The sequence below is a fragment of the Salvelinus namaycush genome, chromosome 16 (assembly GCF_016432855.1).
Source record: "Salvelinus namaycush isolate Seneca chromosome 16, SaNama_1.0, whole genome shotgun sequence".
Taxonomy (NCBI): domain Eukaryota; kingdom Metazoa; phylum Chordata; class Actinopteri; order Salmoniformes; family Salmonidae; genus Salvelinus; species Salvelinus namaycush.
In genome coordinates, this window is record NC_052322.1 from 14,002,867 (window position 1) to 14,020,769 (window position 17,903).

The following is a 17,903-nucleotide window of genomic DNA, read 5'->3' on the forward strand; positions in this document are numbered from 1 at the left end:
CAGGAATCATGCAAGAGTCATGATTCAAACAAGATCAAACAATCTTGAGTACTCATTTATTTACCTTTATCAGGGAAGAAGTTATCAGCCAGAGTTGACTGTTTAATCTGTTGTTGCTGCTGCTGCTGCTGCTGCTGCTGCGGATTGAGTCCTGGGTGAATTCCCCCAGGATGCCCCATCCTCATCATGCCTTGTTGCTGAGCCATGGCAGCCATGTGCTGTGGCGTCATCCCTGGTTGTCCCATGATCCTTTGCTGCTGCAGGAGGTGTGGAGGGCGTGGCACCATACCTGGCTGTCCCATCATACCCTGGGGTTGGGGGCGGTGGTGCTGGGTCAGCATGATATGTCCAGGACCCCCCTGGTGGTTGGGGTGGCCTCCCATGTGAGCCCTCATCGCCCCCTGGTGGAGGGAGCTGAGCTGCTGCTGTTGCTGCTGCTGTTTCTGGAGCTCCTTCTTCTCGTGCTCCAGCAGGTCCTGGATCAGCAAGGGAAGCTCGCTGGCTTCCAGGGAGCTCTCGACTTTGTCTAGATCCACGGCTGGGGAGTGCTGTCCCCCTCCATCGGGCAGCCCCAAAGGGTCCTCCCCCAGAGAGGATAAGGAGTCAGCCTGACCAGGAAGAGGGTATGGGAGCCCCCCTAACCGCACAGAGCTCAGAGAGGCACCCTGGTTCTCTGGTTGAGTGGAGGATTTGTTTGTTTGAAGGAGCATGGAGACTGCTTCTCCCATCTCATCCTTCACCACCGCTTGGCCTGGCTCGAGCTTGATCCTGGAGGTGTCGGCAGACTTCGAGGAGGAGGGATGGGGTGTTGTGGACAACGTGGAGCCCCCCGTGTTTGAGATTGGGTTTTCCTCCAATTTTGGTTTCTGTTCCACTTTGATGTCCTGAGCTCCAGAGGTACCTGGTGTTTCACCCTCTGCTTCCACCAACCGCAGCTGGTCCGAGAACACATCCTTCGGGTCCCCTTGGTCCAGCTCGGGGTCCGTATAAGCCAGCAGGTCAAACTCGTCACTGTTGAGTAAGTCGTCTAGGTGCGGATCTGTGGTCTCCAGGTTGTCAAGGTTACCCAGGTCGTCGTCACCCTTATCAGGGTCTAGATCCAGAGCCAGGTCATCCTCATCTTCCATTCCTCCATCCCCGGGGGCATTCCCTAGCCTTTTGGGGGCAAACGGATCCTCCAGGTCAGGCTCGGGGAGATCAACATTAGGGTCCCCCAAAGCTCCAGCCTGGGACTCTGTGGAGTTCTGGGGAGGCTGGTGCTGCTGCTGCCCAGAGTGAGAACTGGGAGCGTTAGCGACCTGGGAAGTGCCTGTGTGGGGCTGGAGATGGGGTTGCTGCTGTGAGAGGCCAGTGCTCTGCTGTGGCAGTAATAGACTCATACCACCCTGCTGTAGCCCCAGCCGTGAGTCTCTAACCCCCTCTGTCTGAGGGTCCATACCCTGATGCATTGGATGATGAATAAACTGGCCGGGGGCCATTTCCTGCTGCTGGGGGATATAGAGACGCGGCCGTTGCTGGGGCCCACGTTGGAGAAACTGGGTCCCCAGGGGAAGCCTCTGAGAGTTGTGCCTCAGCTCAATGAACTGTGGTGGGGGTCCTCCGGGGTCCATGCCGGGCTGCATGTTGAGGGGGGCGTTGAGGTTGTGCCTGGGGCCCACACCCTCTATGCCAGGCTGGGGGAACCGACGGGGACCCGGGCCCTGCTGCCACTGGCCAGGGAACGGAGGTCGACTATACATGCCCTGGGGGTTGGGGGGCCCTGGTTGTCTACAAAAGACAAATACAGACAAAATGTCAAAACGTACCGGAAGCTAGTGAGAAAGTGTTGTACACAAAAAGGTTATCTTGGCTGAAATAACTCTTGATGGCATTTCTTTCAATGTACAACTGTGTGTGCATTTAAGAAAGAGAAAACACAGATAGAACAGAAAGGAGAGATGTGAGTGTATACCTGAGCTGGTTGGGGTCCATCATAGCAGGGGTTCCTGGGGGTGGCAAACGGCCACCATCCATCTTCCCTGCCAATGCTGCCTGGGCACCAGCAGCAGCACGGTCCTATTGGGACAAACAGCAAGGGCCTACTATTCAATTCTATTACAACTTTATCAATCCCCTCAAGGGCAATTTAAATAAAATACTAAGAAACCGCTGAGAATCACCAGCCAAACGGAGACATTACCACGGTCATATTCAGTAGGGCAAAACGTAGAAAACATTTTTGAAATGGAAACCAAAAGTGTGTTCTTATTATACAGGTTTAAGTAGTACCTCCCCAGTTCCACTCAGATTCAAAACATTTTGAGCCTGACCCAAGTTGATGTCGGACATGTTGTTCGACATGTTGTTCGACATATTATAGCGTACCTGTGGGTAGGGTGGTGGAGCACGGCGGGCTTTGTCGGGCTGATAGGCTGCCATGTCTCCTCCAGGCCAACAGGGGGCAGCACTGCTGGCTGCTGCAGCCTCTTTCTCTTGCCGGATTGAGTTTCGCTGCATCTGCTGTCGGATCAACAACTCCCTCAGTTTCTGTCGCTATCAAAGGAAGAAACACCAGTCAGAGGTTATATGAGGCCTAAGAATGACAATAAGGGACAATTATTGATCTTATGATGTTGAAGGACTCTTAGAAGATTAGCCCCATAGTCATAGTGGAATAAATGAGATCCTAGTTAAAGCAAAGCAAATAGAACATGAACCTGTCTCTGCTTCTCCAGCTCAGAGGGGCTGAGGTCCAGTAGTGAAGGATCTTGAACCGCTGACATGTCAGGCATCTCCTGGGCGCCGGACATAGTCCCCTGGGGTTGAGGTGCATCCGGGGGTTGGGGGGCTGTGGGGTCCTGCTGGGGAGGCATCCTGGAGTGGAAGTTGGCACCCATGGCCTGAGTCTGGGGCTGTTGCTGCTGCTGCTGCTGGAGCTGCTGTTGTTGTTGTTGCTGCTGCTGCTGCTGCTGCTGGAGGAGTTGTTGCTGGGCCATCTGATAGGCCATGTTAGGGCCCCGGCTGAACCCAGAGGGCTTCCCAGAGAGAGGGTCCCCGACAGGGGTGGAGGACGGGGTGAGTGAAAGAGGCTGGTTGGGGTGAGGTGAGCCTCTGTAGCTGGGGGTGCCCTCTGGAACAGTGGAGGTGGGCCGGGGGGGCTTGTGCAAAGCAGAAAAGGGGTCCCTGGACTGGGGGCGCGGGGGGGGCTGGGAGTAGGGGTCAGGCGACTGGAAGCGCGAGTTGGATGCCGGGGACTGGACAGAGAATGCATCGTTGGAGAGGGCTCCAGGAGTGAGGGGGGACTGGGAGCTGCCTTGTGACTGGGGGCTGGAGGGGACCCTGGGGCAGGACTCCTGTTGGGCCTGGGGATGCCTCTGGGGGAGGGGGGAGCAGCTATCCCCAGACTGGGGTCTGGGGGTGAGAGGAGGCTGGGCATAGGGGTCCTGAAACGGGGTAGAGGGGGACTGGCGGTAGCCCTCAGAGTGGTGGTTGGGTGAGGCTCCAGGGTGGAGTACCACCCCGCTGTCCCCTTGGTGCATCCGGGGCGTCATGGGAGCCTTGAACAAGCCATCCCCAGAGTCCAGCATCCCTGCAGGGGAGCCCGTGTTACTCAGGTCCTGGCGTCCCGTGGAGGAGGAGCGGGGAGAGGGTCCCCCACTCATATCAGCCCTGTACTGCCCCTGTCCCATCCCGGCAGGTGAGGACACATGGGAGGGGGAGGAACCGTATTCTGGACGCCCCATCCCCTGCTGCTGGCCTCGAAACGGGTCTCCATAGTGGGTGGTGTGGGGCGGGGAGAAGAGAGGGGAGTCCCCAGGCCCTCCACCCCTGGACCGAGGGCTTTCTGGGGGGCCTAGGTGCTCCTGAGAGCCCTGCTGTGACTGGGGCAGGTGACACTGGATCTGTTGTTGTGGCCTGAAAAATGGGTCCACCTGCTGGGCCCGCCGGGGAGTCCCTGGGTGCATGTCGAAGGGGCCGAGGCTGGCCGGCCGTCCCTGAAGAGGGCCCTGCGGGCCAGGATGGGGGTAACCTGAGGAAGAGGCCTGGCCCAGCATGGGGCTGGAGGCGGCCTGATGGGAGGAGTATGGGGTGGAGGGGTGGGAGTGGTGAGAGGGGTGGGGGGACTGGGGAGGCTGCTTGGCAAAGGGATCTGTCCTCATATCTGCCGATGCCGAGCGTGGGGTCTTGAGAGGACCGTCGGGGAAGAAAACGGAAGAGGAACCCGAGTCGGGGTGGAAGGGGAAGGGGCTCTCTGCCGAGCTGGGCTGGGAGGGGTTGGAGACAGAACCTGAGGGCGGCGGGATCTGGAGGTGCAGGCTTGGACGTTCACCTTTGACCCGAACACCATCATCATCCTCTGTCTTGATGGGCCGACACACCTGGCTCTCTGCCTGCTGTATAAGAGAAGAGACAGTTAGAGAAAGGCAAGGAGACTGTATGTAGACATCCTTACAGTGACAAACGTATGCTTTGGGCTGGTTTCCTGGACCCAGATTAAGTCTTGAAGTGCATTAAAAGCATTGTCATTGGAAATTCCAAACATATTTTTTTAGTTCAGGGGTGGGCTTGATCTGGATCAAGGAAGCTGGCCCTATGAATCAATTATCTGGCCTAAACTCCCACCTTCTGTGCCTTGTTGATCCGCTGAGCTGCTCTGTTGTCTTTGGCCTTTTGCAGAAAAGGAACCTTGTCTGCAGCTGAAACCTTCCTCCAGATCTTCATGATCTGTTTACACCGACTGGACCAGTCTGTCAGAGAGAAGAGAGAGGATCACAACTTACATTATATACAGTACCAGTCAAAAGTTTGGACACACCTACTCATTCAAGGGCTTTTCTTAATTGTTTTACTATTTTCTACATTGTAGAATAGTGAAGACATCAAAACTATGAAGTAACACATATGGAAACATGTAGTAACCAAAAGTGTTTAACAAATCAAATATATTAGATATTTGATATTCTTTAAAGTAGCCACCCTTTGCCTTGATGACAGCTTTGCACACTCTTGGCATTCTCTCAACCAGCTTTGTGAGGTAGTCACCTGGAATGCATTTCAATTAACAGGTCTGCCTTGTTAAAAGTTAATCTGTGGAATTTCTTTCCTTTTTAATGCGTTTGAGCCAAATCAGTTGTGTTGTGACAAGGTAGGGGTGGTATACAGAAGATAGCCCTATTTGGTAAAATACCAAGTCTAATTTATGGCAAGAACAGCTCAAATAAGCAAAGAGAAACAACAGTCCATTAAGACATGGTCAGTCAATACAGAACATTTGGAGAACTTTCTCGAAGTTACCTCTGCTGCAGAGGATAAGTGCAATAGACTTACCAGCCTCAGAAATTGCAGCCCAAAAAAATGCTTCACAGAGTTCAAGTAACAGATGCATCTCAACAGCAACTGTTCAGAGGAGACTGTGTGAATCAGGCGTTCATGGTCGAATTGCTGCAAAGAAACCGCTACTAAAGGACACCAATAAGAAGAAGAGACTTGCTTGGGTCAAGAAACATGAGCAATGGACATTAGACCGGTGGAAAGTCCAAATGTGAGATTTTTTTGTTCCAACCGCTGTGTCTTTGTGAGACGCAGAGTAGGTGAACAGATGATCTCCGTATGTGTGGTTCCCACCGTGAAGCATGGAGGAAGTGGTGTGATGGTGATTTGCTGGTGATACGGTCTGTGGTTCATTTAGAATTCAAGCATGGCTATCACAGCATTCTGCAGCGATACACTATCCTACTGGTTTGCGCTTAGTGGGACTCTTATTTGTTTTTCAACAGGACAATGACCCAACACACCTCCAGGTTGTGTAAGGGCTATTTGACCAAGAAGGAGAGTGAAGCATCAGATGACCTGGCCTCCACAATCACCCGACCTCAACCCAATTGAGATGGTTTGCGATGAGTTGGACCGCAGAGTGAAGGAAAAGCAGCCAACAAGTGCTCAGCATATGTGGGAAGTCCTTCAAGACTGTTGTAAAAGCATTCCTCATGAAGCTGGTTTAACTTCTTTGGGGCACCCCCCCTTCTTCTCAATTTCCGCCTAAAGACATACCCTAATCTAACTGCCTGTAGCTCAGGCTCAGAAGCAAGGATATGCATATTCTTGGTATCATTTGAAAGGAAACACTCTGAATTTTGTGGAAATGTGAATTGAATGTAGGAGAATATAACACAATAGATCTGGTAGAAGAAAATACAAGGAATTAAACATACGTTTTCTGTTTTTTTATTGTTGCTGCATCATCTTTCAAATGACCAAGAACAGCCAAACATACAGATAGGATGCTGTGGATGATTTGAATGAAGAACATAAGATGGCAACAATAGCTGCGCAAAGCTTTAGACAGATAACTTCAAAAATGAGCGAGCTACATGACATTGAGCATGAAGTCACCCAGGTGTCCCACACAAATGTACCCAAATGTACCCAAGTGGCCGAATTGGTACAGCGATACATTTTGAAGGAAAGAACTATAAACAAAATACATAAATGCTATTCTAACACACCCCCAAAAAATAAATAAATATAAATATATATATATACACACTGCTCAAAAAAATAAAGGGAACACTTAAACAACACAATGTAACTCCAAGTCAATCACACTTCTGTGAAATCAAACTGTCCACTTAGGAAGCAACACTGATTGACAAGAAGGTTTGCAAGTGGCAAGAAGGTTTGCTGTGTCTGTCAGCGTAGTGTCCAGAGCATGGAGGCGCTACCAGGAGACAGGCCAGTACATCAGGAGACGTGGAGGAGGCCGTAGGAGGGCAACAACCCAGCAGCAGGACCGCTACCTCCGCCTTTGTGCAAGGAGGAGCACTGCCAGAGCCCTGCAAAATGACCTCCAGCAGGCCACAAATGTGTGGGTTGTAGACTCCGTCTCATGCTACCACTAGAGTGAAAGCACCGCCAGTATTCAAAAGTGACCAAAACATCAGCCAGGAAGCATAGGAACTGAGAAGTGGTCTGTGGTCACCACCTGCAGAACCACTCCTTTATTGGGGGTGTCTTGCTAATTGCCTATAATTTCCACCTTTTGTCTATTCCATTTGCACAACAGCATGTGACATTTATTGTCAATCAGTGTTGCTTCCTAAGTGGACAGTTTGATTTCACAGAAGTGTGATTGACTTGGAGTTACATTGTGTTGTTTAAGTGTTCCCTTTATTTTTTTGAGCAGTGTATATATATGAAAAAATGTATTTTAAAAAATAAATAATAATAAACAAACAAATAACAAGGGTAACTATTTACACATTTTCTATTTACAATATTGTGAAGACCCTCAGTCCTCTACACAATATTGTGCTGCTGGTGCCATGGCCCATAGCAGTCTCTTTCTGCTGTAAAGCAGAGGCTTACTGAACAGATGGTGCAGGTGATGGGGCATTTCCTGTGACAAAGCGCACAACGACGTCTCCCTACTGTGCCCTTTTTGCCCTGAGGCACATTCATGCCTGCAGAGATGAATCTGGGCAGGTGAACACCACTGGTTGTGGTGTTCACAGACTCTAGACTTTGTTTTAGCTTTTCCTGATTTATTCGCCATAATTTAAATATATAAACTTGTTGAAAATGCTATTGAATATGTACTGCTATGCGTTACACTCGTGGCTCCGTCAAGTAGGATTTGCAATGGCGAATGAACCTCTTTTACGCCAGAGTTTACGACAAAGGCTGGTCTTCAAACGTATAACCATTACATATTGCCGTTTACCTCAGCTCATTGGCGATCTTCCAAGCTAGATTTCAAGATGATCAGTGGTCATTGGGCCAAAATACAGTCAATCAACGATAGACCGGTCCTACCATTGGTGCGCAATGAGGTCATTGATTGGTGTCTTCCAATCGGTTTGTTTCGGTCAATACGTCCCGGGAAAAGAGCCATCATGTATGGTTGTGTTAGTAACAACCAGAGGATTGCAATGAAACCAACCATGACTGGATAAACGTTTGTTTAGTGTGTGTAATTACCACACTAGAGACGGATGACAATGCCAATGACAATGACAATGCTTTTAATGCACTTCAAGACTTAATCTGGGTCCAGGAAACCAGCCCAATGAGACGGAAATCACGACGCAACCGGTTTACAAATGTTTCGTGTTAGGCTATAAAAATGGATTTTATCATACAAAACGAACATTCACTGTGTAGTTAGGACACTTGGCATTGCCACCAGAGGAAGATCTTTAATGGTAAGCAATTTATTTTATTGTTATTTCTGACTTTCGTGAAGCTAATGCTTGGTTGGAAAATGCTAGTAATACTTGTGTGTGTGGGGCGCCGTCCTCAGAAAATCGCGTGTTTGCTTTTGCAGTAAACCTTTTTGAAATCTGACACAGCGGCTGGATTAATAAGACGTTCATCTTTTAAATTATGTAAGATACATGTATTTACAAGAATGTTTAATACAACAAATGGTGCATTTAAAATGTTAGCTCTCTGCAGTTTCACCGGATGTTGGCCTGGTGGGACGTTAGCGTCTCACCTACCCTAGAGAAGTTAAAGAATGCCAAGAGTGTGCAAAGCTGTCATCAAGACAAAGGGTGGTTACTTTGAAGAATCTAAAATATATTTTGATTATTTAACACTTTTTTGGTTACTACATGATTCCATATGTGTTCTTTCATCGTTTTGATGTCTTCACTATTATTCTACAATGTCGAAAATAGTAAAACATTAAGAAAAACCGTTGAATGAGTAGGTGTGTCCAAACTTTTGACTGGTAGTGTATATTCCGGTAAACTGAAGTAAAAACATTTGATATTTGGTTCATTTTCAGTGATAAACAAAAAAGTTTATTTCATTAGAACTTTGGAAGCACCATCTCATCCAGAGCAAACATCCTAAAAATGAGAAAAGGCCACTTATTCATTTTAACTAAGATCTCCCTCCATCCACTCACCTGGATAGTCCCGCCTGAGAGTGGGGAAGTTTGTGTTTGCGTAGAGTACAGGGGAGATGGTGGACATCTCTCCTAGCTCCTCGTCCTTTTCCCAGCGCTGGAGGCTGCGCTGGTTATAGGACAGCCCGTCTCCATCTGCCTCGCCGGGGGTAGGGGGAGTGGAGGGTGTGGCAGGGGTGGAGGGGGTCGCCCATGGGCTCTCCTCTCCCCCGTCTGGACTGAACAGACCTGCCCGGTCCCGCATGTCAAAGAACGGAGACTGAGAGAGTCCAGGGAAGGAGTCCATCACACCAGCTGAGGGCAGCGACCCTGAAAGGGATCAGCTCGTATGAGTGACATGTCCTGCTTTACCATGAGCCTAACAGTTCCTTAACGACAACAAACTCTTGCTCCATATTTCATCACGCTGTTCACATTTTCTACTCCTTTCTCTTAGTGAGATGTCTTAAGTTCAACGTCACACTCATTTCCACATTTATATTTCCTATGAAAGTGAGCTCTCTAGGCCTGTACCAGTGAGGAGGCTCCTCTGTGGCAGACCACTGCGGTTCATCTCCCCCTTGACTCCCTCCAGGATGGGCCTCATGCTGCTCTGTAGAGACCCTCCTAAAGAGGCCCCCTCTGAAGTTCCCAGGACCTTCCTGAAGAACTGCTCAGAGTCCTGACTCTCCATGCCCTGAGGAAGACCTGGGAGAGAGACAGAACAGGAGGCATGTTAGACTAGTGGGAAAAAGCATCCGTCAAGACCAAACTGGTAGCATATGGCAAAACTAAACACCTGCAACTCTAGCACACAGATCTCTCACCCAAAGAAAATAATCTCCTGCACACTACACTTGTCAAGTATCCCTTTTATTAACTTCTTATGGCTGGGGGCAGTATTGAGTAGCTTGGATGAATAAGGTGCCCAGAGTAAACTGCCTGCTACTCAGGCCCAGATGCTAAGATATGCATATTATTAGTAGATTTGGATAGAAAACACTCTGAAGTTTCTAAAACTGTTTGAATGATGTCTGTGAGTATAACAGAACTCATATGGCAGGCAAAAACCTGAGAAAAAATCCAACCAGGAAGTGGGAAATCTGAGGTTTGCCTATCCAATATACTGTGTCTATGGGGTCATATTGCACTTCCTAAGGCTTCCACTAGATGTCAACAGTCTTTAGAACCTTGTTTCAGGCTTCTACTGTGAATAATGAGGTCCCGTGAGAGCGACCTGCGTTCCATCACATTTCTGAAGACAAAGGAATTCTCCGGTTGAAACATTATTGAAGATTTATGTTAAAAACACCTTAAAGATTGATTCTATACATTGTTTGACATGTTTCTACGAACTGTAATGGAATTATTGACTTTTCGTCTGGCCTGCGCGTCATGAATTTGGATTTTTGAACTAAACGCGCAAACAAAAAGCAGGTATTTGGACATAAATTATGGACTTTATCGACCAAAACAAACATTTATTGTGGAACTGGGATTCCTGGGAGTGCATTCTGATGAAGATCAAAGGTAAGTGAATATTTATAATGCTATTTCTGACTTCTGTTGACTCCACAAAATGGCGAGTACCTGTATGGCTTGTTTTTGTGTCTGAGCGCCATACTCAAATTATTGTATGGTGTGCTTTTTCCGTAACGTTTTTTTAAAATCTGACACAGCGGTTGCATTAAGGAGAAGTTTATCTAAAGTTCCATGTAAAACACTTGTATCTTTTATCAATGTTTATTATGAATATTTCTGTAAATTGATGTGGCTCTCTGCAAAATCACCGGATGTTTTGGAGGCAAAACATTACTGAACATAACGCGCCAATGTAAACTAAGATTTTTGGATATAAATATGAACTTTATCGAACAAAACATACATGTATTGTGTAACATGAAGTCTATGAGTGTCATCTGATGAAGATCATCAAAGGTTAGTGATTATTTTATCTCTATTTCTGCTTTTGATTGAGTGTAGTTGATTGAGTGTAGTCTGGCCCAGGAGTGTGAAGGTGAACGGAAAGGCTGGAGCAACGAACCGCCCTTGCTGTCTCTGCCTGGCCGGTTCCCCTCTCTCCACTGGGATTCTCTGCCTCTAACCCTATTACAGGGGCTGAGTCACTGGCTTACTGGTGCTCTTTCATGCCGTCCCTAGGAGGGGTGCGTCACTTGAGTGGGTTGAGTTACTGACGTGATCTTCCTGTCTGGGTTGGCGCCCCCCCCTTGGTTTGTGCTGTGGTGGAGATCTTTGTGGGCTATACTCGGCCTTGTCGCAGGATTGTAAGTTGGTGGTTGAAGATATCCCTCTAGTGGTGCGGGGGCTGTGCTTTGGCAAAGTGGGTGGGGTTATATCCTTCCTGTTTGGCCCTGTCCGGGGGTATCATCGGATGGGGCCACAGTGTCTCCTGACTCCTCCTGTCTCAGCCTCCAGTATTTATGCTGCAGTAGTTTGTGTGTCGGGGGGCTAGGGTCAGTTGGTTATATCTGGAGTACTTCTCCTGTCTTATCCAGTGTCCTGTGTGAATTTAAGTATGCTCTCTCTAATTCTCTCCTTCTCTCTTTCTTTCTCTCTCTCGGAGAACCTGAGCCCTAGGACCATACGTCAGGACTACCGGGCATGATGACTCCTTGCTGTCCCCAGTCCACCTGGCCTTGCTGCTGTTCCAGTTTCAACTGTTCTGCCTGCGGTTATGGAACCCCTACCTGTCCCAGACCTGCTGCTTTCAACTCTTAATGATCGGCTATGAAAAGCCAACTGACATTTATTCCTGATTATTATTTGACCATGCTTGTCATTTATGAACATTTTGAAAATCTTGGCTCTCTCTAATTCTCTCCTTCTCTCTTTCTTTCTCTCTCTCGGAGGACCTGAGCCCTAGGACCATACGTCAGGACTACCGGGCATGATGACTCCTTGCTGTCCCCAGTCCACCTGGCCTTGCTGCTATTCCAGTTTCAACTGTTCTGCCTGCGGTTATGGAACCCCTACCTGTCCCAGACCTGCTGTTTTCAACTCTTAATGATCGGCTATGAAAAGCCAACTGACATTTATTCCTGATTATCATTTGACCATGCTTGTCACTTATGAACATTTTGAACATCTTGGCCATGTTCTGTTATAATCTCCACCCGGCACAGCCAGAAGAGGACTGGCCACCCCTCATAGCCTGGTTCCTCTCTAGGTTTCTTCCTAGGTTTTGGCCTTTCTAGGGAGTTTTTCCTAGCCACCGTGCTTCTACACCTGCATTGCTTGCTGTTTGGGGTTTTAGGCTGGGTTTCTGTACAGCACTTCGAGATATTAGCTGATGTACGAAGGGCTATATAAAATAAACTTGATTTGATTTGACTTTTTGTGACTCTCTTTGGCTGGAAAAATGGCTGTGTTTTTCTGTGACTAGGTACTGACCTAACATAATCAGGTGGTGTGCTTTCGTCGTAAGGCCTTTTTGAAATCGGACACTGTGGTGGGATTAACAACAAGTTTATCTTTAAAATGGTGTAAAATACTTGTATGTTTGATGAATTTTAATTATGAGATTTCTGTTGTTTGAATTTGGCGCCCTGCACTTTCACTGGCTGTTGTCAAGTCAATCTCGTTAACGGGATCTCAGCCATAAGAAGTTAATCTGCAACATTTCAGCATCACCGTGATCTCTTACCTTCATTCTTCTCCGTGTCGGAGCCTTGAGGGTCCGTCGAACTCGGTTCTTTGACAGACGAAGACGACCCTGCTCCCTCGCCCTGAGCCTGGGATCCTTCACCCCCCTCCTGCTTCAGGTGCATCCCAGACCCCATCGCTCGCTCCCTGGCCTCCGTTGCGTCAGGTGCGGTGGGTCTGGCCCCAGGTGCATGGGGCAGTGGAGGTCGGAGGAGACCCATGGCACCATGATGCCTCGGTCCTGGGGGAACCAGGAGAGCCTTCTTACTCAGGTCCATCAGTTGTTTACCAAAGAACGCCTCCTGCACAGAGAGATAGATAACTCTGATGTTAGCTTGTCCTATATGGGAGTTGGTCTCTAGATACTACGGCCTAGTTTCCCCAGGCACAGATTAAGTCTAGCCTTGGACTAAGAAGGAACTTCAATGGAGAATCTCAATTGAGCATGCTTTGTATTCCACTAGGCTTAATTTGTGTCCGGGAACCTGGTTCCTTTAGGTTGCTAACTGAAGTCTTTAGAATAGCCCATGGTGAGAGGTGGCGAGAGAGAATGTACCTGCAGGTACGCTGGGAACATGTCCTCCAGTTTGCTCTTCTTCCTGCCTCGTCGTTTCTTGGCCTGCTCCCCCTCTCCCTCAGCTGGCTTAGTCTCCGGGGGGCCATCTATAGGTGTGTCTGGGTGGGGCCCTGTCAACAAACAACACGTGTCATTTCAGATGTTCAGAATGCCAATTTTGAAAGCAGTTGAGTTGAATTATATTAAAACATTCTGTTTTGGGTTGCAAATAAATCACACATCGACACAATGTACATTTGAAACCCGGAGGATGAGACATGAAAGCACATGAACAATAATTTATTTCTGCAGTGATCCTGAAAGGTTTATTATATTCTTTTGACAAAATGTCTAAGAATTTGACCTCTCTCCAACAGATCCGAGTATTTCAGTGTTTGACCAGTACAATGGCAGCAGGTGGCTGTTGTAACTTGTAACTTGCCTTCCTCTAGGGCTGGTTTCTCTCCCGTCCGTCCATCTGTAGTAATTGTCCCGTCTCCAGCCAGATGAGACAGATGGGGGAACAGACCTTTCTTCATCCGCGTGTGACACTTCCTCTGGCGCACCATGAAGCCACCGATCCCTGCGGGAAATATAAACGTTTATTTGAATGTGACCGTCATAGAGCGGTGACAAATTATATGCTCTCACTACAGGGGTCTGTTGGACAGACCTGGGTTCTAATAGTATCTGTTTCCTTTCAAATACTTTCCGTGTTTGATTGAGTCTGTCTGGAGTGCCAGACCTGCACTTTTAGGACTATTCTATTAGTCCCATTGCACCAGGCAAGCTCAATCAAGCGGGGCTAAAGCGTCGCAAAAGAAACAAATAGTATTTTAACCAATATGTCTAGTTAGAGTGCCCTCTGACCTGGTCTGTAGGGTTTCCTCTTCCTCTTCTTCCCCTCGTCAGTCTCCTCTACTCCTCCTTTGAGGAGGCCCTCCTCCATCCCCTCACCACCTCCTTCTGCTCCCAGCTCTCTGTCTGGGCTCCCTGGAGGCTCCTGTTTTACACCAGGGGCTCCGGTCTCACATTCCATGGGCTCCCCACAGCCTGGAAAAACAGAGAGTGAGATATCCATGGTCAATGCAGAGGAAGTGACAGACCGAAGTGGGTACACAAATACATGCATGAGGTAAGGAATCACCTCTTGAAGAACAATAAATGTTAATCAATCAATTAAGAAGGTCCAAGATGACCTTTCAAAGCATATAAAAAAGGTCAACAAATATTTTCAAAAAACTCTTGATAGAGGGTGTTCAAAACACACATCTAGGATCAGTGTGCAACCCTAAATCTGAACCTGAAACCCATTAGGGGATAATGGCAAATCTGACCTTCGATCAGTGTCAAGGCACGGGGCAATTTCATCCTCCTCCTATAGAAACCCTGGACACTTAGAGAAACAAAACAGCAGAAAGTCCACCCACCTTTTCCCTCGTCCCCGTCTCCCTCGCCGTCTCGTAGCTCAATGCCGTCATGCCCTCCGTCGCCACACAGCATATCCAGGCGGGAACGCCGCTGCCGTCTCTTGTGTAGGGGAGACATAGAAATGCTACGCAGCAGGGACATGCCCGTCTCAGTCAGCCACACTCCCTCCAACCGGTAGAACTGACGCTCTGGGTGGGACAGGGAGGAGCGAGGGTTGATGACTGATAAAACTACACAAACATTTGATGAGTGAGAGCTATTTCTACTAAACAAACAACAATTACATGGATACATACAAATAAAAATGTGACGATTGTTAAAACTACAAGAGGTCGGTGTAAGGCACCTTGGGAGGTGAGAAAACGTCATGTGTCCTTACAAATAAACAGTTAAAAAGAGAGAAAACCAACCTGGTTCTTTTATCTTCATGGCTGTCATGTAGGTCGTATCCACTGTTACTGCAGACAATCCGAGGGGGAAGTTGTGAGAATTACAGAACACATTTCATGTCATCACCGTTCTCACTTTCCTCTAATCAAATGGACTGGTTTTACGTTGATAGGCTTACCTATGGGTTTGGGGACGTAGGGAGTGCAGGAGGTGCAGGCAAAGCCCTCATCAGAAGCTTGCTCCACCTCGTCCTCAGTGTACAGACTCTCACACACCGCGTGCACCCATCTACATGGAGAGAAACACATGATGAAAGAGATACCTCTCTTTCTGGACAAAGCATTACATGGTACAACCATAACAGTAGAACGGGGGTCCCTAAAGGATATGTCTTGGGTCCTCTTCTCTTTAGCCTAATATACATACATACATAGTTGAAGTCGGAAGTTTACATACATTTAGGTAGGAGTTAAAACTCGTTTTTCAATGACTCCACAAATTTCTTGTTAACAAACTATAGTTTTGGCAAGTCGGTTAGGACATCTACTTTGTGCTTGACACAAGTAATTTTTCCAACAATTGTTTACAGACAGATTATTTCACTGTATCACAATACCAGTGGGTCAGAAGTTTACATGCACTTAGCTGACTGTGCTTTTAAACAGCTTGGAAAACTCCAGAAAATGATGTCATGCTTTTAGAAGCTTCTGATAGGCTAATTGACATCATTTGAGTCAATTGGAGGTGTACCTGTGGATGTATTTCAAGGCCTACCTTCAAACTCAGTGCCTCTTTGCTTGACATTATAGGAAAATCAAAAGAAATCAGCCAAGACCTCAGAAACAAAATTGTAGACCTCCACAAGTCTAGATCATCCTTGGGAGAAATTTCCAAACGCCTGAAGGTACCATGTTCATCTGTACAAACAATAGTACGCAAGTATAAACACCATGGGACCACGCAGCCGTCATACCGCTCAGGAAGGAGACACGTTCTGTCTCATAGAGATGAACTTACTTTGGTTGCAAAATTGCAAATCAATCCCAGAACAGCAGCAAAGGACCATGTGAAGATGCTGGAGGAAACAGGTACAAAAGTATCTATATCCACAGTAAAACGAGTCCTATATCGACATAACCTGAAAGGCCGCTCAGCAAGAAAGAAGCCACTGCTCCAAAACCACCATAAAAAAGCCAGACTACGGTTTGCAACTGCACATGGTGACAAAGATCATACTTTTTGGAGAAATGTCCTCTGGTCTGATGAAACAAAAATAGAACCGTTTGGCCATAATGACCATCGTTATGTTTGGAGGAAAAAGGGGGAGGCTTGCAAGCCGAAGAACACCATCCCAACCGTGAAGCACGGGGGTGGCAGCATCATGATGTGGGGGTACTTTGCTGCAGGAGGGACTGGTGCACTTCACAAAATAGATGGCATCACGTGGAAGGAAAATTAAGTGGATATATTGAAACAACATCTCAAGACATCAGTCAGGAAGTTAAAGCTTGGTTGCAAATGGGTCTTCCAAATGGACAATGACCCCAAGCATACTTCCAAAGTTGTGGCAAATGGCTTAAGGACAACAAAGTCAAGGTATTGGAGTGGCCATCACAAAGCCCTGACCTCATCCCATAGAAAATGTGTGGGCAGAACTGAAAAAGCATGTGTGAGCAAGGAGGCCTAAAACCTGACTCAATTACACCAGCTCTGTCTGGAGGAATAGGCCAAAATTCACCCAACTTATTGTGGGAAGCGTTTGGAAGGCTACCTGAAATGTTTGACCCAAGTTAAACAATTTAAAGGCAATGCTACCTTATACTAATTGAGTGTATGTAAACTTCTGACCCACTGGGAATGTGATGAAAGAAATCAAAGCTGAAATAAATCATTCTCTCTACTATTATTCTGACATTTCACATTCTTAAAATAAAGTGGTGATCCTAACTGACCTAAGACGGAATTTTTACTAGGATTAAATGTCAGGAATTGTGAAAAACTGAGTTTAAATGCATTTGGCTAAGGTGTATGTAAACCTTCGACTTCAATTGTACATACAAACATACAGTTGAAGTCGGAAGTTTACATACACCTTAAGTGAAATAATCTGTCTAAACAATTGTTGAAAATTTTACTTGTGTCATGCACAATGTAGATGTCCTAACCGACTTGCCAAAACTTTAGTTTGTTAATTAATAACAAGAAATTTGTGGAGTGGTTGAAAAACGAGTTTTAATGACTCCAACCTAAGTGTATGTAAACTTCCGACTTCAACTGTGTCTTTAGCTATTTTCTACATTGTAGAATAGTGAAGACATCAAATCTATGAAATAACACACATGGAATCATGTAGTAACCAAAAAAAGTGTTAAACAAATATATTAGATATTCTTCAAAGTAGCCACCTTTCGCCTTGATGACAGCTTTGCACACTCTTGGCATTCTCTCAACCAGCTCCATGAATTAGTCACCTGGAATGCATTTCAATTAACAGGTGTGCCTTGTTAAAAGTTCATTTGTGGAATTTCTTTCCTTCTTAATGCGTTTGGGACAATCAGTTGTGTTGTGACAAGGTAGGGGTGAAAGACAGAAGATAGCCCTATTTGGTAAAAGACCAAGTCAATATTATAGCAAGAACAGCTCAAATAAACAAAGAAAAACACCAGTCCATCATCACTTTAAGACATGAAGGTCAGTCAATCTGGAAAATTTCAAGAACTTTCTTCAAGTGCAAAAGCCATCAAACACTATGATGAAACTGGATAAGTTCATTAGAGTTACCAGCCTCAAAAATTGCAGCCCAAATAAATGCTTCACAGAGTTCAAGTAACAGACACATCTCAATATCAACTAGTAACAGACACATCTCAACATCAACTGTTCAGAGGAGACTGCGTGAATCAGGCCTTCATGGTCAAATTGCTGCAAAGAAACCACTACTAAAGGACACCAATAACAAGAAGATACTTCCTTGGATTTTTGGTTCCAACCACC

General features: G+C 46.8%; 1 protein-coding gene across 1 annotated transcript in view; it reads right to left on the reverse strand.

The window, feature by feature from the left end:
- Positions 1–17,903, reverse strand: part of LOC120061017 (histone-lysine N-methyltransferase 2D-like) — a 43,695-nt gene that overhangs the window by 17,622 nt on the left and 8,170 nt on the right. Inside the window, 14 exon segments of the mRNA XM_039010501.1 lie at positions 65–1,767; positions 1,952–2,055; positions 2,365–2,526; positions 2,697–4,373; positions 4,603–4,727; positions 8,891–9,199; positions 9,404–9,577; positions 12,534–12,834; positions 13,089–13,181; positions 13,520–13,671; positions 13,959–14,141; positions 14,519–14,740; positions 14,926–14,942; positions 15,084–15,197. Coding sequence (XP_038866429.1) covers positions 65–1,767; positions 1,952–2,055; positions 2,365–2,526; positions 2,697–4,373; positions 4,603–4,727; positions 8,891–9,199; positions 9,404–9,577; positions 12,534–12,834; positions 13,089–13,181; positions 13,520–13,671; positions 13,959–14,141; positions 14,519–14,740; positions 14,926–14,942; positions 15,084–15,197 — 5,336 coding nt within the window.